This window comes from Caloenas nicobarica, chromosome 21 (genome assembly GCF_036013445.1).
Source record: "Caloenas nicobarica isolate bCalNic1 chromosome 21, bCalNic1.hap1, whole genome shotgun sequence".
NCBI classification, from domain to species: Eukaryota; Metazoa; Chordata; class Aves; order Columbiformes; family Columbidae; genus Caloenas; species Caloenas nicobarica.
The window spans coordinates 358,435-383,651 of record NC_088265.1 but is presented as its reverse complement, the minus strand read 5'-3'; the positions used below and the strand labels follow the sequence as shown (position 1 = coordinate 383,651).

Genomic DNA, 25,217 nt, shown 5'->3' with positions numbered 1-25,217 from the left:
ATAATTGGGGAGAAGTGGTAGAAGCATGATGGCATTGGAAGAATAGGATGTCCTCAAATAATTTAGAGTACTGACATTAATTTGATTCAGTGTAATTCAGTGCCATGTTAGACTAGCCTGCAGCGGTCTCTCCTCTGTGTGCGCACAAGCGAACGGTTGACAAGAGCGCAGAGCCGAGGTGTTGGGTGCGAGCAGAGCTGGGGCAGCCGAGAGCGCCGGGCAGGACGGGCCCGGGACGGCACCAAGGGACATGCGTGGGGCTGGATCCCCGCGGATCCCCTGCGGATCCTGCTTGCTGCTGCTGCGCTCAGTGAAACAAAGAGAAAACTGCTGTGGTGGCAGCTCCTGGAGAATTCCTGAGTGCAGACCCGGGTGAGCCCCTGGGCGTAGGTTGTGCCTGGGCAGGTAGGCTCGGTTTCAAGCTGAAGCCGTGCCTGGGCAGGTCGGCTCGGTTTCAAGCTCTGCTCATCCGGGAGCTCTGGAGCGGGTGTTTCTGGACTCGGTGTTCCCAGAGCTCTGCTCCGCGGGGCCGGTTCGTCGGTGTGTGCGGAGCTGCTGGGGGTCAGCGCTGCTCACGCCGGGAATCCACCCGTGACCATCACGCTGGCTGGCACGTTTATTACTGTAATGGCTTTCGTTTATTTGTGTGACGTAGGGAGGGAGCTCATCAGCCCCGTTACGTGGCATTATCTGCTGTCTGTCATTGCTGCCAGCCTGCTGGAAATGCAGCTCTTCCCCGGTCCCCAGGCTGGTTTTAGTGCCCGGGGTGAACCCCCGTACGACCCTTGCACAAGGGTTTCTGCCAAGCGTCTGAGTGGGAATCACATCGTACAATGAAATGAAATATTTTCTCCAGTGGGTTTGAGATGCCACTCGGGTGGTTCACCAGGACTGTGCTCTGTCCGGTGGTGTGGGTTGGGGTTCTCTCTGGCCGGGAATGGCGGGAGCGATGGTCCGGGCTCGGGGGGGCACTTCGGCTGCTCCCCGGGCCCTGAGCGGGGACGCGCTGGAGCGCCCAGGTGGTGTAAACGGCTCCACGGGGACCAGCGAGTTCGGGCGGGATTCTGAGCAGCAAAGTGGGTGGACCAGAGCTGGCACTTTAGAGGATACTTAAATTTGATTCATTAGTAGCTGCAGGCCCAATAGACATTAAAAAAGCCATTAAAGTAGCAGTTAACTTCTTTTTCTCTCTATAAAATCACTTGAACTTGACAACCATGACCAACTCCCTCCGTTGCCATTGTCACGCTGCCAGTCTGCGTGGGGAAGAAAATTGAACAAAAATGAAGTGGCTGTGTGCTAATCCAGGATTTATTGCAGGTTTTTGTGGATGAGCCCTTTCTGCAATCGATGCGCTGTGAAGGGGGCTTCATTCTCGTGCCCTTAGCTTAACAAATACGTATTTTCTGCTGGTTTCCACTGATCCGTCTCAAGCTGCAGCCTCTGGCATTGCCGTCTGGCAGCAGGAGCTCAGCAGAGCCGGGGGCTCCGGACTCCCATGCAGTAACTGAGCCGTGGGCTGGGCTGCAAACCCGGAACTGCCTCTTGCGTTAAGCTCCTGAAAGCTGTAGCTACCTGGTACCAAGGTGATCAAAATTAGGGTTCTTGATCCCCTTTTCAGTTGAAAAGGAGAAATCTGAGTGGTGTTGAGGCTGAGGAAGGTGCCGCCTCTTGTTTTCAGGACTTGCTGCATATAATCCCTGTTTAGGCTGGGTCTGTGGCGACCCGGATGAGTCTCCATCTCCCACGTGCAGGTGTTTGGTTACCGAAAGTAAAGCAGTAGCAGTGGCAGTAAAATCCTTGACAGGATGCAAATTGTCTTGAATGTACTGAGGCAAAAGAAAAATAGCTTTGCGTGCATTAAAATAAGAAGAAATGGCTGTTGTGTGCAGGCAGCTGAAGGCACTCTGCTGTGGGTGTTTGCAAAAGCCTTTGTAGTCTGGAAAAGCTGTGTTTGGGTTTTGCATCTGTTGCTTTTAATAGCAAACACATTCTGGTCCCGCTCCTCCCTGCAGTCCCTGCCTGTCTTTAATACAGGGTTTAGTAACAGAGGCAGCACTAAGCCTGAGCTTAGCGAGGTAGTTGGGATTCATTAAACCGCGTTGACGCCTGGATCAGACGGCGCGTCCTGTGCGGAACTTCGTCTGCCCGCGGCCGTGCGGAGCTGGACGTGCGGCTGGGCCCAAAATCGGGCAGTTGGTGCCCGCGGAGCGTCCTGCGGGACCGCGCGCTGCGGACCCGGCAGCTCGGGCCGGCCCGGGGGGGACGCTGCCCCGACTGTGCTGCTGCCCTGATGAGAAACCCGGAGCCGTGCAGGTTAATTACAGCACAAGGTGTGCAGCGTTCCTAAAGCAGACCCTTCTCTAAAGACTCATGTTTCCGCAGGAGCATCCTTGGGATGCATGAGGTAACAAGCACTTGTCACAACAGAGGAACTCTGAAATGTGTCTTTGGAAAGTCTTTTTGATTCTGACTGGCGTTTCTGCAGCTGCTGCTGGAGGATCACAGAGGACCGGGCAACAGCAGAGAGAGTCCTTGGGGTTTTCCTCTTCCCCCCTCGGGCGTTTGCCAAATCCGTCCCAGAGGAACAGAGCGGGGCTGTTGGGGCTGCTGGGACCGTGGCCAGGGACACCCCTGGCCCCGCTGCCAACCCGCAGGCTCGGGGAGCAGCTCTGCCCCTCGGCTTCTGTCTGGGCAGCGTGTCAAATGCAAACAGGTCTAAAGTCTGGTTTAAACAGCTCATCTGTTCGGTTGGCAAAGGTTAAAAGATCTCCGGTGTGCTTGCATTTAATTACCTATTTTAGTGGCAGATTATTTTTTTCCGTAGGAGGTGAAATCTGGATGGGTTTAGAGGACATTTCTCTGAGTGGAGGCTCATGCACGATAGACTGTAATGATTTATTCGGAGCTGCTATGCTTTGTCTCTCCATGTTAAGTACCCTGGGAACATGGACTGGCACTGAGGGAATTTAATATGACACATAAAAATACCGAGTGTTGGAGGGAGCTGTAGGCTTTACAGTATTTAACTAGCTTGTATCCTTGCTACATATCAAGCAATTTTTCTGGAATTTGAGATGCCAAAAAGTGGGAAAACAGCCCTTGCCTTGGGGCTGGTGCTGCCATGTAGAACAGGCAGCCCGGGGAGCAGAGGAGCCCCCAGAGCCGCGGGTGCTGCAGGGCCCCGCGTCCCCACCACCCGCCGCTTTAATTTGCCACTGTCATTTGCTAAATAATTGTTTCTCCACAGTTGAACCTCCGAGGGTAGCTCTTACCTGTAGCGTTAATTCTCTGTTTCTCTGCACGTTTGTCTCTGCGGCCGAGGAGGAGAGCAGCTCTCGGGGACTCGCGGAGCCACAGGGGTGGCGGGAGCGACGCTGCCCACCCTTGGCGACGCCGCACGCCGGGCACACACCGCGCGGCGCCGGCGGTGCCGGGAGCGGGGACACGCTTGGCGGGTCGGCTGCTGTGAGCAGCTGCTGGCTTCCTCCTGTGGCTGTTGCGTTTAAAGCAGGAAGCGCTTGGCAAAACATATGTGCCGAAATACTACAGAAAGTGCAGGTGGGAAGGAATATAAAACACTTGCTGTCCTTTGGAGAGAGCACGTGGGGATCTTGCCATCACCCTTCCCTCCTGCCCGCCCGGCCGTCGTGCCCGAGCTCCCGCAGCCTGCCCGCCCTTGCAGCAGCGTCCTGCCCCACGGCCCGTTTTAATGAGGTTTCTGTGATAAAACCAGAATGTGGAGCAGCGCGGCACTGTCAGCTCCGAGCTGCGGCTCTGCAGGAGCAGCAGGAGGCCGGTCAGGGTCTGGGGGAAGTGCAGACCGTGGGGTGACGGCAGCGGCGGTGCCGGGACGCGGGGTGACGGCAGCGGCGGTGCCGGGACGCGGGGTGACGGCAGCGGCGGTGCCGGGACGCGGGGTGGGCGCTGCCAGGTACGCAGGCAGGAACGGGGTGGCAGTGAGGTCGCTGCACTCTGCTTGCGGCCGCGCTGGCTCTGCGGCAGAAAGGGGGGCAGAAAATGGACTGTAAGGGAGCAGCGTGTGGGGACGGAGCTGCCTCCCTGCCAGGTGATGGGCGTAAATCTGACCTTCGCTGGGTCACCTGCTCTTGTGGAAAGAAATTGGGATTTCTGTGTGGTTCTGCAGGGAGGATGAGCAGAGCCGAGTGCCCCCGTGGGCAGCAGGGCCGGGGTTTCCTCAGGCGCTGTTGCGGGTGGTTGGAGTGTCTGTGTGTCGGCAGGGAGGTGACCGGGAGCGGGGCTGGACAGGGACACTGCGGGAGCAAGGGGACAGTGATGCTCTGCCCACCGCCGTGTGCCACAGTCCTGCTCCTGTCACCCCCTCGGTGCCCGGGGTCAGTACGTGGGGCCCAGCTGCCATCCTTAGCAGCTTCCTCCTCCTCTTCCTCCCGCAGGGCCATGGGCAGGCACTGTAATGCACCATCTGTGCTCCTGCAGCCGATGCGGCTCCTGGTGCCTTCTGCTCCATGTCGTTTCTTCCTGTCCCTGCAGGGCTGTAATGTCATGGAAGACCAGGACCTTCGGGACATCGGGATCAGTGACCCACAGCACCGGCGGAAGCTCCTGCAGGCAGCTCGCTCGCTGCCCAAGGTCAGCAGGGACGGGGCATCGCCCTGCACGGCTGTGAGCGCCCGGCCGTGTCCCCGGGAGCCCGGCCGTGTCCCCATGACCTCAGCCATGTCCCCGGGAGCCCGGCCGTGTCCCTGTGACCTCAGCTGTGTCCCCGTGGCCGCCCCGTGACCCACAGGGTATTGCAGGGGCTGTGGGAGGCTTTTGGGAACAGGAAGAGCTGGTGGATGAGGTGACTGGGGAGAGGTGGGTGTCCCACCTGCCAGTCTTGACCCCAAGCACATTCCTTGCTTGTACAGGGATTTTTTTACTTTAAAGCTGCTAGTGGAGATGATGATGGCTTTTAAATTGTTTTTAGTTGATGCTGTGTGCCTTGGGATCCCAGCCCCTCGGGCTTTTAACCCCTTTCTTCTGGCTTGTGCTTTTCTAGTTGAAACCCCTGGGCTGCGATGGGAACAGCCAGCCTTCAGTTCCTGCCTGGCTCGACTCGCTGGGGCTGCAGGATTACATTCAGTCCTTCCTCTCGAGCGGCTACAGCTCTATTGACACTGTGAAAAACCTCTGGGAGCTGGAAATCGTAAATGTGAGTATTACCTTGCTCTGGCCCCGGCAGTCAGGTCCTGCCACGTCCCTGTGGGGCTGGGACTTGCCAGGAGTTGTGTTAAACGGGAGCAGCGCTGCCCGAAGTTGGAAACTGTGCTATGTGCCGAGGGTGGGAAAACCTACAGTGCCCTGGTCTGTCCCTGCAGGTGTTGAAAGTGAATCTGCTTGGCCATCGGAAGAGGATCATTGCCTCCCTGGCAGACCGACCCTATGAGGAGCCACCGGCAAAGCCACCGCGGTTCTCGCAGCTGAGAGTGAGTGCCCATTTGTATTCCTGGTGCTTGGCAGTGGCTGGGATGCTGCTTCTGCCCTGGCTCTGCTTCGCTTTCCTCCCTTTCTTTCAAAGAACTAACCTGGAATCTGTCAGGAATAACTATCCCATTTCTAATGAGCAGCTCTCGCTTGTGGGGGACCTAGAGATCTGCAGAGGGTGTTTTCTGAGAGCTCAGGTCCTGCACAGGTGTCCAGGCTCAGAGCAGGAGACACGTTCAGCCTTACTCTACTGCTTCCATGCACAGGCGGTTCTGCCTGGAGACACAGAGGAGCCCTTGGGTGCAGCGTCCCGACTGTGGCGCTACCGGGGCTGCGAGAGAACGGCTGTTTGCAGCGGTTCCCGGGCTGCAGCTGGTGCCACCCAGCGCCCGGAAGGACATCAATAGCCAATTCAGCGATCCGTTGAATAGGACTGATGGGCTCTGCAGCTGCGAGCTCTCCGCATCGCCAGGACGGCTGGCACGTCCAGCGGCGAGCGCTCCGGCAGCGAGAGCCGGGCTGTCGCTGTGTGCGTGTCTCGCTGCCTCCCCAGGGTGGCCGATCCCCAGCGCTTCGAGTGCTTTGCTCAGAGCTCATTCCACCGTCAGCACCCTGCCCGCAGCTCAGCTGGGCTCCTGGGCTGAGCTCACGGAGGCATGCTCGGCAGAAACGGCTGCATACCTGCCCGAAACAGTCCTGGAGCGATTTGGGGGAGTTGTACGGAAAATGAATGGTGTGATTGATGCCGCTGAGGCGGGAGCCTGTGGAGCAGGAGCTGACCCTGTTGATTCCGCTCGCTGCTCCCCTCATGTCGGGCACTGTGCTGGGGAGCGAGGGTGGCATGGCCATGGCACAGGCTGACCGGGCGGCCCGTGGTCTCTGATTGTTTCAGTGCCAGGACTTGATGTCCCAGACATCATCACCGCTGAGCCAGAACGACTCCTGCACGGGCAGATCGGCTGATCTCCTGCTGCCCGCTGGGGACACCGGGAAGAGGCAACATGACCACGGCACCGAGGTTGCTCCCTACGCCAGAGCCGAGCGCTACAAAGCACAGGTCAGCAGGTGCTTCTGTGTGTCCTGGGGGCCCCTCTGCGCAGCTCAGCGCAGACCCCCTTCTCTGCAGCCAGCGGGGAGTTGCGATGATGCACAGGGGGTCGGGGAGCTGAGCATGCACAACTTCCCACAGGCTTTAGAACCAACAGCTCGTTTATGCCTCAGTCTCACCTTGCAAACGGGGAACTTACTCTTCCATCAGCACCTTTTTGTGGCCTCACATCCGTGTTTCTTCCCTTCCAGGAGGACCGTCGGGAGTCCAAGCTGACCCTGCGCCCCCCTAGCCTGGCTGCCCCATATGCCCCAGTCCAGAACTGGCAGCACCAGCCAGAGAAGCTCATCTTCGAGTCCTGCGGGTACGAGGCCAATGTAAGTGGCTTTTTGCCCATGGGGTGGCAAGGACAAGGAGGCTGTGGGGCCAGGCCAGGGCGTCGGGCCGGGCGGTTTCCTGCCTGGGGCCTTGAACGTCTCTCCCTCTTCCAACAGTACTTGGGCTCCATGCTGATCAAGGACCTGCGAGGGACAGAGTCGACACAGGACGCCTGTGCCAAGATGAGGGTACGGAGGCCACAAGGATGCGGGATTCGCTCACAGCCCGTGGTGGGTGGGGGCGAATGGGGGTCTCGGTCCCCGTCCCTTCCTCTCTGCTCCCACCAGGAGCAGGTTTTCCCCTCCAGGCCTGACGCTGTGGGGCTGTGGCCGGGGGTCCCACGGGTGGGCTGGTCTGGCGGTGAGGAAGGGAGCGTGTGTTCACAACTGGTCACTCCAATGTTCTTGTTTCTTAAGAAATCCACAGAGCACATGAAGAAGATCCCGACCATAATACTGTCCATCACGTACAAGGGGGTGAAGTTCATCGATGCCTCTAACAAGGTGAGATTCACACAGCACAAAGAGGGTGTCAGGAGGGACGGGCCCTGCAGTCCCACCTGCCTGGGGGTGCAGGTCATGTTCAGTGGCTCCAGAATCCACAGCTGGTGCTGAGGAGCTGCCAGAGCGATGGGAGAGCAGCAGGGTGGTGGCGGTCACCTGAATGCCGAGAACTGGGCAGACCAGCTACTTGTGGACCATGTTGCCATTTATTCCTGCAGTAGGAAGGAGCTCTGACCAGTCAGACGGGGAGACTCTGCTCCCTGGCCCCAGCACACACTTGCCACAATCACTGTTTGCTGCATGTGTAATATTTGCCATCCCCAGAAGAGTGATGGGTGCTTGTGGTTGACCCTGGCAGAATGTCATTGCTGAGCATGAGATCCGGAACATCTCCTGTGCTGCTCAGGACCCCGAGGATCTCTGCACCTTCGCCTACATCACCAAGGACCTGCAGACCAGCCACCACTACTGCCATGTCTTCAGCACCGTGGATGTGGTGAGTTACCGTTGTCTCGTCTCCCGGTGCACTGCAGTCCTGTGCCATCCGCTTGTTTCCTCACTCAGCTTTGTTGCCAAGTCATAGAACAGGATCTGCTCTGTTCTAGGGGTCTATTACCCTAAAATATCAGAGTCCTGGCTCCAAGTGCTTTTACTATGGAGCTCTGTTGACAAAGAGAATATTTGTCTGGCTTTATTACTGCAGTCTCCAGTGCTGAAAAAAGCAGGACAGGCGTTTTTCCCTCCTGGGGAATATGCCATGAATAAAACCCTAACACGCTTTCAATTATGTGCAGTGTAATAGGCTGATTTAACAGCCTTTTACTTCACTGAAAGTGTGGAAGCATAACTTGCTTTATTCTTGGGCAGAATCATGTCTCTGGGATGTCTGTGTTTTTTCTCTTTACAACGCTCATGGCTGCGGCAGAGTCGCGGTTCCTGCCGGGCTGTGCGGGCGCAGGGGCCGCCGGGGGCTCCGCGCTGCCCCGGGGTGCAGCAGGACGTGACCCGCCAAGGGACGGCGATGGGCTCACCCAGGGCTGCGTCTGCTGAGCACATGGACCACGCAGGGCCAGGCCGCTTGTGTGCATTAACAGCTTTGTGTTTTCTGTGCCCACTCTGCAGAACCTGACGTACGAGATCATCCTCACGCTGGGGCAGGCGTTCGAGGTCGCCTACCAGCTGGCGCTCCAAGCCCAGAGAGCGAAGCCTCTGGGTGCTGCAGCAGGAGAGACGATCGAAACAAAATCTTCCAAACCAGTGCCTAAGCCGCGAGCTGGCGTGAGGAAATCTGCGGTACGTGTGTGCGGGCTGGTGTGACCTGCACGCTCCGAGCGATTTCTCTGGGGCACCACACACTGAACCCTCCCATGCACGGTGGGGGAGCCCAGACGCAGACACGGTGCCCGAGGCTCCCGGCACTGCTGACACCGCGGTGTCGAGGCTGTGCTGCAGCCGTGCCGCTGTCCAAAGGCCTGCCCCGGTGGGACGAGGGCAGCAGGGGTAGAAACATCTCGGGTGGGGGGGGGTTCAGTGCCCCGCTGGGTCCAGCACCGCTGCCCTGTGCACACCCGCAGAGCCGCAGTCAGATCTGTAGGTCACCTGTGGTTTGCAGCCCCCGTAGCCAAAACCAGCTCAGGCTGGAGCTGCTGAGGAGCTGCTGGATGAGCCATTGCCTCCCTGTAACGTCTCCTTTGTCTGTGTTCTGCTTGCTCCCCCCGCTCAGGTGCCGCTCCCTCCCGACTCTCGCTGTTGTTACTGTCACACCTGCACAGCTCACCGCCCCTCCTACCTGCCGCTGCAGTCTGTTAGTCCCGGAGCCAAGGTCTTTACCCTTTTTCCTGCCGTCTGCCCCCGCTGCCTCCCACACCCCGCGCTGTGCTGCCGGTCCTGCCTCGCTGCCGCCTGCACTCCCCGTTCGCCCCAGGGCCGTGGGCTCGCGTGAACCCCCAGGACAAACCACTTCTGTCTGTCCCTGCTGATGCAGAGTGGCAGCTCTCAACTCACTGCACTGCTCTTTCTGGTGGTGTTAGCCTTCCTGTAGGATCCTGATTCAGGAGGACAGGATGAAAGAGCTGTGCTTGGTTGGGAGAGTTAAATCACGTGTGGGGTCACCTGTCAGGAGCTGTCTCACTCTCTCTCCTTCTGCCTCTATTTTTATTTTTATAGTGCCATCTTTATAGTGCTCAATTTTTCATGCTTGTTTGTGAGATGAAGTGAAGCTGTCGCTAATGGTAACGGGCTTGCAGGCCTAATGCAGGACATCATCTCAGGGTGCTGGGTTGAGACTGACATGGCTAGACGTGGCTTAGCTGGGAAGGACTCAGATGCCTCCCCAGTGAGAGCTGCTGCTTCCCCACACACAGGCGCATTTTTGGGCTGGCATTAGGCAGAGCAGCAGCCTCTCCACGTTCTGAGCCCCGGCTCGTTCTGCCCCAGCAGCACGCATGACCTGACTTGCGGTTTCTCTCTTGTTTCCCAGCTGGACCCCCCTGAAGTGGACCAAGACTCCCAGTCTCATGCCGGTGTCTCCTGGGTCGTGGACCCCAAACAGGACTCCAAGCGGACCCTCAGCACTAAGTATGAGACCACTATCTTCTAAAGCAAACACACCCCGTGTCACCCAGTCTAACTGTGCCTTTGCGATCTGATCTGTCTGCTGGTCTAAACTCCCTCTTCCTCCGGCTGCTCACTGAGCCCCGCCTAGGCACTGCTGCTCACTGAGCCCCGCCTAAGGTACTGCATCCAAGGCAGCAGCACTTAGGAGACTCTAGACTTAAAACGGTTTTTGTACCTGATCACTGCTGAACACTGTGAATTCTCCTTACTCGGAAACAAGGGTAACGCGCTGTCAGATCCCTGTGAGGCGGGAGGTTCAGAGGGACGCAGGCTGGGGGAGTCGGAGCTGTGGACCCAGGAACCGCCTGCCGTTTTCACGTTTCCCCTCGCTCTGGCACTGTGAATCCCTGGGGCAATGTGACCCTCCCCAGGGCTTTTTTTTTCTATTTCACCTTATCCTCGGACTGATGGAGACCTCTTGTCTCTGTGGTGCACGCACTCCCTCCTCTTAGATCCTTCTCTTCCCGACTGAGCCACGGCTGCGTACTGTTCCGGTGAACTCACCCCTCTTCTGCCCTGCCCCTCGAACCGGCACTAACCACTGTGATGCTTCTGCAAATAACACACCCTCACTGCATTTGCTCACGGGGACCCTTCCGCACAACCTCTCTCCTCGAAGCCTGGAGCAGAAAACCTGCTCTGACAGGGATGCTGCTTTGGGCCAGGTGCGATCGCTCCCACTGTGAGCTCTGTCCCCTCTCAGCCATGAGATGCGGTTTTGGTAGCATTTCAGTCCCTTGTAGGATTTTTTTTTTTTTTTTTTTTCTCCCCATAGTCCTGTTTACACTCACCAAACTTCTTGTGAGCTATGGGTGTAGTTCTCACTTGGCAGATTGTAAAGAGGTGAAGCTTTTAAAGGCACATGTTGTTAGCCCGTGTTGGGCTCTGCGAGGGGCTGGATCCTGCGCAGTCAGAGGTCTGGTCAAGCAGACCGAGCTCTGCCACGTTCAGCATCCTCACTGTAGCTCTGCTCCTCCTGCCGAAGGGAGAAACGTGATTGAAATCAGTCTGCTGCCGTCCCAAAGCTTCTTTTCAGTCTACAAACCATTGCACGATGAGGGCTATAGGGATCTTGAAACATCTGTCGCCTTCCATCCTGGAGAGCGAGATTTCACTTGGAGATGGCCCTGCGTCAGTGGGCACCGCTGCCGTTCTGGCTGATTCTCAAGTGCGCATGTTTTTCCTCTGAGAAAATGTCCCCATTTCTGTGTATCTCAATAGAACCAGCTCTTAATGCCCGAATATGACTGGGAATCATTTGCATGAGGCCGAAGGGCACTTGGCACAGGTTGGTCATGAGCCATATGGTGGTTCACGACCCCGTGAAAGCCCCAGCGAGTCCAGGGCCTTACCCCGGTTCCTTCGCTTGCCCTTGCAGAGCTCCTGAGATGGAGCTGAGGAGGAGGCTGATCTCGTGAACAGCAGCGCTGGGAGGCAGGACTCCTGCCCTGGCGCTGCTTCTCCCTGGCTTGCTGGGCATCCGAGCAATTTTGCCTCTTTACCTCGGTTTCCCCACGTACAGGACGGGGATGTCCTCACCTGCCTGTGGGGCTCGCTCCGCGGTTTTCAGACCCTCTGTGAAAGGCGCTGGGACTTCCACAGCGTGGCAGCAAACCCCGGCTCAGCCTCGCTGTCCGACACACCGAGTTCTTGGCTCTCAGACGCCTCGGAGTGAAGCTGCGTCCTGGGCCCCGACCGGCTCTGGCAGGGCAAGGGGCTGCCAGGGCTTCAGAGCTGTTTCCTCACAGCTTCTTTTTCCCCAGACTTGCAGTGAAATCTGATGTTTCAAAATCTTTATTTAGCTCTTTCTCAGGAATGGGTTTGATCTCCCAAGTCCTTTGTGGCTTAATGGCACTGGGTGGCAAACTGACTTCAAAATAAGGGCCAGGCTGTAAGGACCCAAGCGAGAGGACTACAAGGATTGTCTTAAAGCAAGCAAGAAAAAAGGGAAAGTTCAGTCTAGTAGATATATTTCATATGGAGCCCTGAACACAGAGCCAGCGCTCAGGTGCTGTGGTGCCATCCTGCCCACAGCACTGTAGGTGACACCGCGTTGCCGTGTCGGAGCTGCTCCGAGGTCGGGTTTGGGTGATCAGCATCATCCCAAGCTGCAGGAGTGCGCCGGGGGTTTCATGTCCTTCAAAGAGAAACTGAATTAACGGCAGCGGTGATGGCAGGTCCTGTGTCAGTTGTACCGCGCAGTTGCCCGCACGTACGCCGGATTTCAGAGGGTCTGAGCTCGCGCGTCTCCCCACGTTCAGGAGACGGACACGTTCCTCGGCACCTCCTGAAACCCGTCGCTGAGCGTGTGCCTTGCCAAGGGCGACATCCAAACGCAGCCGGGGTCCCGGGCAGCCCTGCCGCAACTGCAGAGCTTCCGCTGCGTGTCCGCAACCCCAGCCGTGCCTCATCTCGGCATCTGCCTCGCCCTTCCCAGCGCTTGTTGTTTGTGTGGCTCACAATCACTCATCCCGTTATCTTCCTTTCTGTTTGCCTCTGAAAAGCTGATCTCCGGGCAGCTGCCTCCTACCACGGAAATGTAGTAACGGGGCAGAGACCTAAGAAGCCGTGGCGTGCCGACACGACGATCGTCTCCACCCGTGTCCGCCTCGGCGCGGGCGCACGGCTGCTCGGTGAGGGCTCCCGGAGCGGGGGCACAGGGATCCCACCCCCCAGCAGCTCTGGGCGCTTCTGTCAAAGGGAAGCTGAGACTTCCGGGGCGAGAGCTATGTCACCTTTGCTAGTTTGAGACAAAAGGCCTTTCAATCCATTTCTTTTTTTAACATGCAAAATGATACAGAGCAAATCCAGTTCATGGTTTAAATGTAGCACTGCAGTTTTTTGGCGAGGAAAAAAAAAAATATCCTTATTTACTGAGAATCCCCGCAGTCCGGTGAGGAGTACAGTAGGAAGTCTTAGCAGTGGGAGTGGTGTGCACATCTCTAACGGTACTTAAATCGGCTTCAGTTCTGGGTGAACAGAAGAGAACGCCAAATTCTTGGCAATAACTTCTCCAGAGTGAGAAGCCTTGCAGGGTAGGTCTGCAGCCTGCGTGTTCAAAGCTGCTCCACGCTTCCAGAGCAAACGGAAATACGGAAAAGAGTCTGCAAAGGATCTTTCACCCCAGAGTGGTTGTGGCCAAGTATTCCGATGGTACAAAGCTCGCTTCCCCTGCAGAGAACTGTTGTGTTGCAATACTTGACATTTCTATGGCAAGGACACCGTTTCTTCCCATTCACGCACTGAATACCTGGAGACGACGCCCTTCCCTGGCCTCTCGAGCACCTGTTGTGGTTTGAAATGCAGTTATGCCCTGAAGGGTTGGGTTGTTGTTTTGTTGTTTTGTTTTTTTTTTTTAAAGTATATGTGATTTAGCACTTTTTTGATATTAGCTCATTATTTAATTAGTGCAACAGTTTCAGAAGATGAACAAATAAGGAGTTAAATTTTGGGCATTACACTGAAACAGTCCCTTCCCAAGGATAAATCACATCAGCCTGAGGATGGCTTGGCCCTGTCAAAGTCCGGACTCCCCAGATGCCACCATCCCCAAGGTGCTGTGCACTCACTTTTCTTTGAAACTACCAGAGTATTTATCAGTTTTGGCTGTGACGGATGTTTCACAGTGCTGTTTCCCTCAAGGGAGAGATGTTAAAATGGTGATTTTAATTCTTCAGATGCAAAAATATAGCACAGCACGTTTGTGCCAATGCCGGCAGGCGTTGCTGTGGTCGGGATGTGGGACCCTGCTGCTGCACCAGAGCGACGTGCCGACGTTCCTGATTAACTCCGGTTGCTGCTGTATGTCAGGATTTCAGTGAATCTCTCCGGTGAGGCTGGGAGAGAAGGGAACCGTGATCCCAAGGGCACAGACCTTGTAAATGATTAGGAGGGGAGGTGGAGATTTTTTTTTTTGTTAAGTTGACAAATTTAGGAAACCTAACATTCCTTGATATGCATATGTTGCAATTCATACTGGTGAAGTGTAAATATTTGGTGTGTCAGCAACAAGTCTTTTTGGAGAGATTGCAAATTGAACCTCTGCTTGGGAGGAGGACGCCGCGCTGGTTCGGCTGCATCAGCTCTTCGAAGGTTGGCTTGGAGGTGACGTGGTGATGAAGACTCCGATCCGCAGGGCTCGGTGACCCCGGGGGTCCCTCCCAGCCCCGCGTGTCGTCCCGTGGGTGTCTTTAGTGACCCAGCAGTTCTGTAGCCAGATCCTTTCTCATTCACACAGCAATTCTTTCGGCAGCACATCTCCCGTTTTATTTCTGTGGGTTTCTCACGGTACTTGTGCGCTGGGGCCTCATCCTGGGCCTCCCGGTGTCTGTTCACCCCCCAGCGCTGAGTCTTCCAGCTCTTCCTCCCACCGGAGTTTCGTGGTATCTGGAGGAAAGTGCCCTAAATTTCTGGTGCTGAATATGACTTTTGAATCACAGTGCACCTGCTGTGTTACCTGTCTGGGAAAGGCGGTGCTGCCCTGGGCCACGTGCCCCGTTGGGAGGACAGGTTGTGGTTTTGTGCCGCGCACGAGCCCAGGCTGAGAACTCCAGACAGGTGAACCAAGATGCAGAGTTGTCTTTTTTTATATAGGAGGGGATGTTGTTTTGGGGTTTTTTTTTCAGATTGAAGCTGCTTTATCCTTTTAATTTTGTATTTACAAAAAAAAAAAAAGCTGATCTTAGCTGTCCAGCTGTCTTTGAACTTGCTTTGGGATTGTTCCTTTTAGAAGAAATTATGCAGCTTTGGTGGGGTACGTGCCAGTCGCCCTCCCAGGGAGAGGAGTCAGCCCCTCTAGTGACGTCTGTCCCTTCACTGGGCTGGGACACAGACCAGATGCCAAATAGTCCCTGCGAACGTGTCCAGCTCTGCGCGGCTGCAGCGGGGCGGCCGCTCTGTTGCTCCTTCGCCTGCTCCTGGAGGCTCCAGCAGCAGAATTACCCCGGTTTTCTCCTGCTTGCGTCATTTCCCTGCAACCCCGTCTTAGTTCAGAGCAAGCACAGTGTTTGCAACGCTGTGGTGTTGCACAAGGTCTCCCTTTGCAAGTGTCGTATTGGCATTCATTACTGCATTTTTTTTGTTTCCAAAAGAAATTAGCTGTGCTGCTCTTGCAAAGTCGATCTAGCTCAAACATTTTTTTTTTCCCTGTGGAAGAATAACCTGAGATTCTGTAACAGGGCAGAGAACAGTCAAGTTCAGTTTGCAATGTAGACATTTTTGCTAATTGTGATGTATGGCAGTGGGACTGATTTGTAATACAAATGTTATTTAATCTGTCTGTATTTTGATACTTGAATTTCCTTTTATTTCCTGTATATACAATTGTTAATCTGTTCAAATTTGTCTGAATTTTAAACATCTTGTGGTACCAAACATAACCAATCTGTGCAACAACATAGACTGACCTCACTACAACAAGGCGAGATTGTAAATATTCCTGGGCTTCCAGCAGTCGTTTTGTTGTTTTCATAATTGTACAACTTAGAACAGACTGAATTAATAAACAAACGTAGCCACACCTCTGCGCCGCCGTCCCCGTGCGTCCGGCGCTGCACCGCGTCGCCTGGGCCGAGCTGTTCTCGGCCTGTGTGTCCAAGAAATAGGACATTTTCATTATGTAAAATTAGAGCAAGAAATCCAGACATTTAAATACAGGTTGAAGTTCAGATTTTCATGCCAAGTAAAACCTGGCTGATGTGAAATCCTAAATACACCAGGGATTGCTAAATCTATACCACATGTTCCATTTCTAATAATTCAGTAAGTCAAGTTTTCGAGCTAATATTGAAATATATTGAGCAGTTTTAATGATCTTAGCTACCACACAGCTTTATCAAATGCAAACAGCATCCCTGGGCTGTGACTGCCGTTTCGGCAAAGTCTGTTACAGGCCCGTGGCACAATTAACACCGTGAATTAAAAAAGGCGATTTGCACGGCAGTGCGATGAGCCCACATGCCGGTGCCTTCCCCACCGAGCAGCGGCAGGTTTGGGGGGAAAAGCCCCCGCCTTCGCGGAGCTGCGCGCGGCTGCAGCCGCGCCGTCGGTGTCTGCGCGGGGTGCGGGGCGCGGGCGCGGGGTGCGGGGCGCGGGGTGCGGGGCGCGGGCGCGGGGTGCGGGCGCGGGTGCGGGGCGCGGGGTGCGGGGCGCGGGCGCGGGGCGCGGGGCGCGGGTGCGGGCGCGGGCGCGGGGTGCGGGTGCGGGGCGCGGGTGCGGGTGCGGGGTGCGGGGCGCGGGTGCGGGGTGCGGGTGCGGGGCGCGGGGCGCGGGCGCGGGGCGCGGGCGCGGGGTGCGGGGCGCGGGGCGCGGGTGCGGGGCGCGGGTGCGGGGCGCGGGTGCGGGCGCGGGGTGCGGGCGCGGGTGCGGGGCGCGGGGCGCGGGCGCGGGGTGCGGGTGCGGGGCGCGGGCGCGGGGTGCGGGGCGCGGCTGCCGCCTGCGGGCGGCTCGGGCGGCTCCGGCGGCTCCGCGGGCAGCGGTTCGTGTTCGCGCCGCTTCCCGGCGGGCGGGGCCTGCGCGGCTTGCGCGCGGAAAACGCGCTCCCAGCCTGTGAGGGAGTCACTTGTACCTATTGAACTATAAATGCGTTTGCCCTGCGTTCATTTCCTTTGCCAAGTGACCGGTGACATGAAGAGCTGTAATAGAATGTATTTTTAATACATTTCCTGCAGATTTCTGCGAGGGAACCCAATTCCTGGGTGCCTAACTTGCCGCAAAGGCAGCAGACCTCAGGAGAGCTACTAATAGGCAGGGTGGGGTTTTTAATCTACTGTTTTAATGAGCTCCATCCATCGCTTTGATTAGATTAATCTCATTTATTTTAGCCAAGCCATCCATCTGAAATCCCAACAGAGGAAACTGGGATTTTCAGTGTTTTGGGGTGAGTGCTTCAGTATTAGGCAGCGAACTCCATAGAGTTATTTCTAACATGCCCTTTTATTGCCTTGGAAATTTGTAACCTCGCTGATCACATTGGTAAAGGGCCCATCCAGGCTGCAAACCTGTTTGCATCACCCACAGCATTTTCGCAGCAGGAGCAGAGGGAGCTGGGGCGTCCTCACCGGTGCTTTTGCAAACCCACCGCGCGACCCCCGGGCGCAGCGAGGCCCCGCTCGTTCAAACAGAAACACCTTCACCAGCGGCCAGTGAAGGGTAAAATGGATTTTTTGTTTAAAAGATGGCGTTTTTTCAAGCCTGACGAATGTGAAAGTCCCCATTTAAAGGAGTCGGACCAGCAGTGAAGTTGGTCGGTGTTTGCACATCTACAGAGCAGCTGAACCAAACATCCTGGTGTGTCCTGACCCAAACCACCGGGAGCAAACCTGAGCAAGTGCAGGGCACTGGGCTGCGAGCAGCCACCAAAGGCGCTTTGCAAAAAGCAAACCCTGTCCCAACAGGAGAGGCAACGCCCAGTTGATGTTACAGCCCCCACTTCCAAGAAAACGAGGGAATTTGGAGCTTATGAGCCACAGCTGTGGCTCTGTTAGCAACGGTCCTCCAATGGTCCTCCTTGCAGGAGGAAGGTGATCAGGGCAGAAGTGTTGGCAGGTGTTTGGGGAGGGGAGAGTGGGGGAAGCCAGGAGTTTCCTCTGACCCACCAGCCAGCGGAGCTATTTTTGCCAGAGCTCCTAGGACACCAGACAAGGTCAGGACTGTTTCTGTGCTGGATGCTGGTACAAACACGCGGGCAGGCAGCCAGACCCCGAGGAGCTCACGGCTTCCCTGCCGGTGAATGGAGCGGCCGTGTCCGCCTGGTCCAGGTGAGAGCTTGCCTCAGTGTCGGGTGCTGCAGCCCCTGCTTTTGGTTTGAGAGTCCCTTGGAGGGGTGGGTGCTGTGGCAGCGGCTCTGGTGCGGGTGTGCAAGGCGCATATGTGCCCATAACACACCACATGCTTCATCAATGTCTACAGCATCTATTAATTCCACCCTCCTAAGCTGGTGTGTGACCTTTTCCATGAAACGTCCTGTGTGCATGAGCTGGCCGTTCCCACCTTGGTCACGGCGCACGTGTCCAAGCCATGGGGACTGGCCCCTCCCAGCAAACCATCTCCCGTCCTGCCCGGCCCCGTGTGGCCAGCACTGCATCCCGGGCCATTTCAGACCGATCCCGTCATCCCAGCGCTTCGGGGGTGGGTTGGTGCTGGGTAAACTGAGGCTTGGAGGGGTTTGGCTGGTGGTCACGTAGGTGGCCTGGCCGCAGCCCAAGGGACGTGCGCGGAGCCAGGGAGATGGTCCTCGTGCATCTCGGACACCCTGGGTCCAGAATTGGTTTTGGGCTCCACATGCAAAGCGCCGGTTCACTGCCGGTGCTGCTGGCTGTGGGTGATCTTTGCATTTGCTGACTTTACTTAATTATTGCTCTGTGGAGAACTCGGCTCTGGCGAAGCTGCGGGATGGGGAGGCCCAAACCACACACAGCGCTCAGGGAGGGATTTCGATCCAAAAAAAAAAAAAGTTCAAAGGTGTCTTTGGCTTAATGCGGTTTATCTAAATTGTTTTATGTTCGTTAATCTGGATTAACACAAATGCTCTTGGAACGGCTGGGGAAGGGTTTGCTCAGCTATTCGGGTAAGGACAGACTTTTCCAAAAACGAAAAGTTTGAGCTGGAATAAAAACCCAAACAGGTCCTGTCTCGTGTTGAGTGCGTGTGAGCCCTGCAAGCAGAGCAAGGCGGGTTTTATCCCTGCTTCCCCAGGGTCGTCCTTGGCACCCACGTACCCTGACGACCGATGGGACCAACGGGCTTCCCCGCTGCGGCAGAGGATTAATCCCCCGTTCTCTTTCGGGTGACGCGAACCCCTTTTTCGGCTGGCGTGCCAGAGGGTCGGCATGATTAGTGAGCGAACTCCAAGGTAACGTGGAGGTCAAGCCCAGATTTGAGGGTGGTGGGCGCGAGGTGACCTGGGAGCCGCGTGATGGGGGCGATGTCCTGGTGATCCCCCGTCCTCTCCCTTCCCCAGCGCTGGGATTAGGAGAGATTTTACAGCTCAGTGGCCAGCCTCATGTTAAAATTTGGTTTGCAATGGCTCAGCCCCCCCGGCCCTTTATCAGGAAGGACGTTTTAGGGCTTTTATGGCCATTTTGCTTGTCGGCAGGGCAGTTGGTGCCTGGGGGGGACCCGTCCCTGAGAGGGGTCACCCCTGCGCATCCACAGGGACTTCCCACCACGGGAGCACCCGGTGTGGAAACGGGGGCTCCCGCAGCTCTGTCCCTCCCGTGCGCTGCGGACAGGGACCCTTTCCCCCCGTTGCCGGGGGCGCTCGGGTGCCGTGGGGAGGGGGCTGGAGACCCCTCGGGGAGCAGCTGGTCGGGTCCGTGGGGACCCAGCTCCAGCCCTCGGCACCACAAGCGGCAGCAGGAAAGCGAAGCTGAGGTGGGAGCACGGGCTGGGTGCTGCCCAAAACCAGGGGACTCCCTCCTCCCCCCGCCCGGCGCAAACAGCAGGTTAACAATTTATTTGACGTGTTGCGGCTGGTTCGTTTCTTCACCCGCTCCCCTGATCAGAGGGAATGAATGTCGCAGTGTGCAATAATGTTCATTTCAGGTGAGGGTAAATATAGAAAGGAAAACCTGCTGAGAGCAAGCCATTTATTTCTGCATTTGGAAGCCTCTGCTCATAAACAGTCAGTTCCCATTTGGAAAATCCCAGCGTGGTTTTCTTGGCCATCGCAGAAGAACATTTACTTTCCTGTAGGTTAAGAAGTTCGTTTTCAATGAAAAAAATAATAATGGCATCTCACTTCCAGCTGCCCTCGGGTGTCGAGGGCTTGTTGACGCACTGAGGCCGCTCTGTTCTCTGCCCCGGCGCGCGATCCCGGGACGTTCTGCGGGGCTTTCCCGGCCAGCGCTGTGGGGAACCTTTTCTGTGGGTTCCCCTTGTCCCCCGGCTGGTGCTGGGGGGTTTTGTCGAGGTGCTTTTGGGGTGCTGGTGGGAAGGGCGCAGGGGGGTCCCTCGGGGCCGTGCGGGGGGGCGCAGGGTCCGGACTTGGACCCCAGCCCCGCGTCGGCAGCGCCGGCTCCCGCTCTCCGGTTTTCTCGGTCAGTAAAGGGTCTCCGTGTTTTCCGACAGCCTTGGGATTTGGCTCGGTTTGCCTTGGTTTCGAAGGCAAGAGGCAGTTAAGTCTCTTGGAAGAATGAATTAATTAGCAAATGCCTTTGGTCAGGTCAGCACCCTGGAGCAATGCGCTCGGTCCTTTGCAAGGCTTGTATTACCCTGTGTGTTTTAAGAGTTCTACGTACATCATCCCTGAGGAGCCCTTAAAAAAAAAAAAAAAAGAGAAAAAGCCTCCTCCAAAACGCGATGTTGACTCTAATGGTGGCATTTGTGTAAGCAACAAAATATTGACGCAGTTGGCTGGGGTCTGGCTGGGGCTTCTGGAAATAAACTGCTGCCTTGTTAAACTGGAGATGGAAATGCAAGTGGGAAAGTGAGTGACATCTTACACAAGGCGGGCAAATAAAATCACCGCTTTACTACAGCATGAAAAAAGTCAGGAATTAATAGGTCTCCTTCTGCTCGGGGGTGTCGGATTTATCCCCGAGTAAGATTCATAAACTATTTTAAGGAGAGAAGTGCTACTTTTAAACACGTGTGTCCGGATGCTGCGTTGACGCGGTGTCACGGTGCCGAGTTAACCCTCACGTTCTCACCGGGATGGCTGGCGGGCAGAGCTCTGCCGAACACAGACACATCCGCACCTGATTAACGCTATGGGTTTATTTTTGAAGGGAATTAAGTACAATGTGTTCCAGCAGCTTATGTCAGAAATGCATTTCAGGCCTGAACCTGAACTCTGAGCTTGATTTTACCTGTGTGGGACATAAATTGCATTTAAAATAAAACACCTGCTCCAAAGCCATGCATGGGATGAAGTTGAAGCAGACGCACAGAGCGTTGCTGAGTCTATCTGGGGTGCGATCCAGCGCACCCCGAAAGGCTCCTGTTGACTTCGGTAGCTGTAAGAGCTATTATCAGGGTTTCTTCTATAGGAAATACGATTAACAGAGCTTTAAAGAGTGATATACTGCTCTCCTTTCTGCCCAAAGCCCCTTCTTTCTGCACCCACATCCAGCTGATGTACACGTGCTTGTGGAAAAGCAGGATGGATAAAAGCCGCGTGGAGCACACAGCAGGTCTGCGGCCGCGCAGGGTCCGACCCGCCAGCAGCAATGATACCGGCATAATTATACACACTCCAGTATGATTTCCCAGTAATTATTCTGGAATAAAAGCCTGCCTATTTCTGTAAGAGCTTATGTCACTTGGAAAACTGTTATAAATTCGGCTGGAAAAAGGGACCCTTATTCTGGGGTAAGTGTGGTTAGTGGTTGGCTGGGAACGGGGCTATTCCTGGCGCTGCCATCGACCTTGCCGGTGACGCCGGGCCAGTGGCCTCACCTCAGCGTGTCACCTACTGCTGCAAACCGGGAGTTACAAACAAGGGCTTTCTCCGCACACAGGGTTTGGGGAAGCTCCGTGACACTGGAAAAAAGGTGTCACAGGGCGACAGGCAGTCATTTAGTGGGACTCAGTGGGTTTTTACCCCCCTTGGAGGCACCTCAATAAAACTGTAGGTTGGGGAAAGGAGGGATGTATCCAGGAGCTGGCGCTGGGGACTGTCTGGGTTGCCAGAGCCCGGGCCGTTGGCGTGTTACTGGGAATACAGCGTTTTCTTCTCCGGTTTTAAAAATAGTCTATTCTGTTCCGCGTTTCAGACCACACCCCTCGCGAGGGCATCGAAACATCTCGGCTGCTGTTTTCTCCAGCCAGATGTGTCCCGCGTGTCGGGGACGGTCCCAGCGCCGGCCACCGAGTGCCGGGCGCTGTGGGTAGCGGGGCGGCCGGTCCTGCCCCGCCGGGCGCTGGGACCGGAGGAGATCGGGCATCTCCCGATTCGCAGCGCTGCGGCCGCCTCTTCCTGCAGATCCCTGTACGGTTCAGTAGCTGGTTCCGTGAGCACTAAGGTCCTTCATGGGAGTTGTGCTTCTGCTGTGACTTCGCAGCAGCTTCTTGCACGGCCTCAGAAATCCCTTTTGGCTTCAGCACCACACAGATATGCACGGTCAGAGCTGAAGATGCGGCTCCTTTGTAGCATATGGCATTAAATTCGTGCTGGAGATGGGGAGGTCTAGTTTCAAAGTTTATTTTCATCAGCCCAGGTAGTGCAGGGTGGTTCACAAGCTGGAATTTGTCCGCTTTGCCGAAGCGGGTGCTGCCCATGGAGCAGAGGGACCAACGTGCGACCGCCGAGAGGCGAAGGGGGCTCCCGCGCCCCCGTCCCTGCGCCCGGCTCAGCGCCCGACGGGGCTCCAGCCGAGGAGGCAGAGGAGAAAAAGCTGCTTACAGCCCGCTAGTGCTCCCCAGAGCCGCTCGGCCCCTCGCGTGATAAAAGTGGTGGAAGCCACGGAAACATTACAGCTGGTCTGCAGAAGATGCTGGTCTGCAGAAGATGCCAGCTCGCCGCCCCGCTCCGTGTCCCTTCCCGGTGGCTCTGCCGGAGCCGCTGACCCTCCCGGCAGCCCCGGCTGCTGGAATTCCCTGGGAACGCAATAACAAGCTGGCGAGGGCTGGTCTGTCCGCGCTCCCCCGGCAGAATGTGCATGGGAGGCTTCCAAGTGCAAATGTGTGTGTGCTAATGGGAAATGAATTGCCTCTTGCCCCGAAGCCTTGCAGCTTGAGGAAAACAACGGGGTCTGGGAATGACCTCATATCGCCTCCCAGGGAATGTTTTGCCAGATGAAGGGGGGGAGGCAGCATCAAGACAGCACAATGTATGTATCTCTCTCCCTGTGTAAACATCCCTGTAGCTGCAGAAACCTCTTAAAACCCGAATGAGAAGAGAACAGCTGCTTTGATCTGTGGATGTGGTTGTTATTTTCTAAGTGCGGATCTGTTCTTTTTTAAATTTTGCTTCAAATTAAAAAAATGCCTGTTGTGATCTTTTGCTTTTATTTCTTGGCTAAGGACCGGAGCAGGGTGCAGTAAATTTTCATTACTCCCCATGTAACCGTTTCAGCATGGTTGACAATTCCTTGCCGGCTCTTCAGCGCTGAGCACAATGGACTGAATCTTCTGGCCCTACATGAAGCCAGAGCAAATGAATTTTGCCCAGAAGTGCACGACGGGGAGTGGAGGCGGCGGGGGGAGAGTCCTGCCACCTCCCTCCCCACCTGAAAAACACACACACAGGCACATGGGTGTGCCCGGCTGTCGCGGTGCCTTTGAGGGGCTCCGGGGGGCTCCCGGTGCCGGATCCGTGCCAGCCCCGCGCCGCAGCAGCCGGAGCTGGTGCGGAGCCGTTGGACCAAAGCACCAGGATGTCTTGTAGGCGATTTAAGTGTGATTCATGGCTCTCCCTCCAGACTCGCTGTGTGATCTCGGGAGTCTCCATCTGCACGCGGTGGGGGGATGCAGGGCGCCGCGGCGTGCGTGGCCCTGGGGGCTCCGTCAGCCCTTCTGCTCATCCAGGCACAGGCTTTTGAAAGAAAGCAAGCTTTTATATATATAAAAAGTAAATCTATCTATCTATGTATTTATGGGTCTGGTTGGTTTTGTTTTTGTTTTTTTTAACGGATATATATATGTTTTTTTAAGGGAGTTTCTGAACATCAGCAGCCCACCCCAACCCTGCTGCTTTGCCGTGGTGCTTTGTAACCCCCTTGGAGGAGCCAGACATGGGGTTCATGTCTTTGCTCCACCCCCCAGTGCAAGGCACTGGTTTAACTGGGCGTGCTTAACTCCAGGCACGAGCGAGGAGTTTGCTCGTTCCCCCCATGTGGCTGCCCGGTGTTTTGGCGTTTTGATTACATACAATACTGTGTATTTAAGACTGGTTTATGGGTGTTTATACTAATGCGTAAACCTGTAATTTAGAAGCTCGGTTATAAATCAACATTGCTAAAGGTCTTGTCCTTCGTGCCTTGAGATCCGCCTCCAGATTTAGAAGACAGGTTAGAGAGGAGGCCTGTTTCCTTTTCCTCAGGTTACGATGATAAAGGATCAGAGATGGGATGCGGGTCCCGCTCCAAGGTGCGGTGGCTGGGCACAGGGATCCGCCGGCACAAGCAAGCGCAGAGTTTACGTATCGACTCTGCTTTTACAACAGCCGTACGGAGACTTGTGTTTACACAGCAAATCCCAGCCTGGAAAGTGAAGCGGTGCCACGGCTGCTGAGCTGGTGCTTGTGGGAGGCCGGTGACATCCCCATAGTGATGTTCTTGGCTTGCGCCATCCTGGGATGTGAGCTGCGTGGACCGGAGCCCCTTCCTGCTCGGTCTCCTGCTTCCCTGGAAGGCGTCGGTGCCCGCGTGGCTCTCAGACCCTGGAGCTTTGCGTGGGATGTGCTGGCGGCAAGCGCAGCTGTGCGGGCGCAGGACGGCTCTGGGGGGAGCGTCACCGCGGCCCTGGCGGGGCCCGGCGTGCAGACGAGCTCCGGGTTCCGCGCGTGCTGCTCTCCTGGGCCCGCTGTGCTGCATCTGTCCACGTAGAGCAGACCTGCTCCGGCACGCTCCCCCCGCGGGAAAGTCCCTGTCCTGGGAAGGCAGCCCACGGACCGTGCGTTTTGTAGGAAAGGTTTAACTAGACATAGGGGCTCCTCAGCATCCTGCTGTCCCGCTGCCATCTGTCCCTCTGCTCCGCAGCAAGATGGCAGCTGTAGCGGGATGTTTCCCATCGCCTCCAGCCCCCTTTTTTGTGTGTCCAGGGGCTATTGGGACAAAAGAGCATCGCAGAGGCTGCAGGGGCAGCACAGTGGGCAGGGTGGCCCCGTGGGAAGGGTGGCAGCTGGGGGACCCCCGTCCCTGGACAGGTGGGGTCACCGCACCCATCTCCTGGCCCCCCTCCCGGCCTCGGCTCCCGCTGCCGTTCCTGGCTTGGGGCGTCTGTCCTGGCTCGGGGCGTCTGTCCTGGCTCCAGGAGCAGAAACGCCCCGGGAGAGACGGCGCCAGCAGCCGCCGGTGCTGGGACGGTGGCGGGGGTGGCAGAGGGTCCCCTGCCCCCCCGGGGTGCCGCCTGCGGGGGCCAGGCTGTGAGAGGCTCCCGCGAGCAAACAAAACCCCCTGAACATTTCAGAAAGGTCTCTTCCGTCCCCCTCCACCCGTGTTTCCAGTCCCGGCCCCCGCAATCAGCAGGGCTGCTCTCGGGTCCCCCTTTCCCCCGCCCAGCACCCCCAGACGCTCCCGCTGCCGAGCGCAGCCAGGTCGTGCCATCTGCAAACTCTTTTTTTCTTT

General features: G+C 56.4%; 1 protein-coding gene across 7 annotated transcripts in view; it reads left to right on the top strand.

The window, feature by feature from the left end:
* ANKS1A (ankyrin repeat and sterile alpha motif domain containing 1A) overlaps positions 1–15,508 on the top strand; it is a 69,165-nt gene extending 53,657 nt beyond the window's left edge. For 5 of the 7 annotated variants that reach the window (XM_065649472.1, XM_065649465.1, XM_065649467.1 and 2 more), the window contains 10 exons: positions 4,513–4,611; positions 5,021–5,173; positions 5,340–5,447; positions 6,338–6,502; positions 6,745–6,870; positions 6,988–7,059; positions 7,288–7,374; positions 7,733–7,870; positions 8,497–8,667; positions 9,854–15,508. In XM_065649472.1, coding sequence (XP_065505544.1) covers positions 4,513–4,611; positions 5,021–5,173; positions 5,340–5,447; positions 6,338–6,502; positions 6,745–6,870; positions 6,988–7,059; positions 7,288–7,374; positions 7,733–7,870; positions 8,497–8,667; positions 9,854–9,973 — 1,239 coding nt within the window. In that variant the 3' untranslated portion in view covers positions 9,974–15,508. Of the gene's footprint in view, positions 1–4,512; positions 4,612–5,020; positions 5,174–5,339; positions 5,448–6,337; positions 6,503–6,744; positions 6,871–6,987; positions 7,060–7,287; positions 7,375–7,732; positions 7,871–8,496; positions 8,668–9,097; positions 9,197–9,853 lie in introns of all 7 variants that reach the window. The other 2 variants (XM_065649466.1, XM_065649470.1) reach the window with 2 other exon arrangements.
* The last annotated feature ends 9,709 nt before the right edge of the window (positions 15,509–25,217 follow it).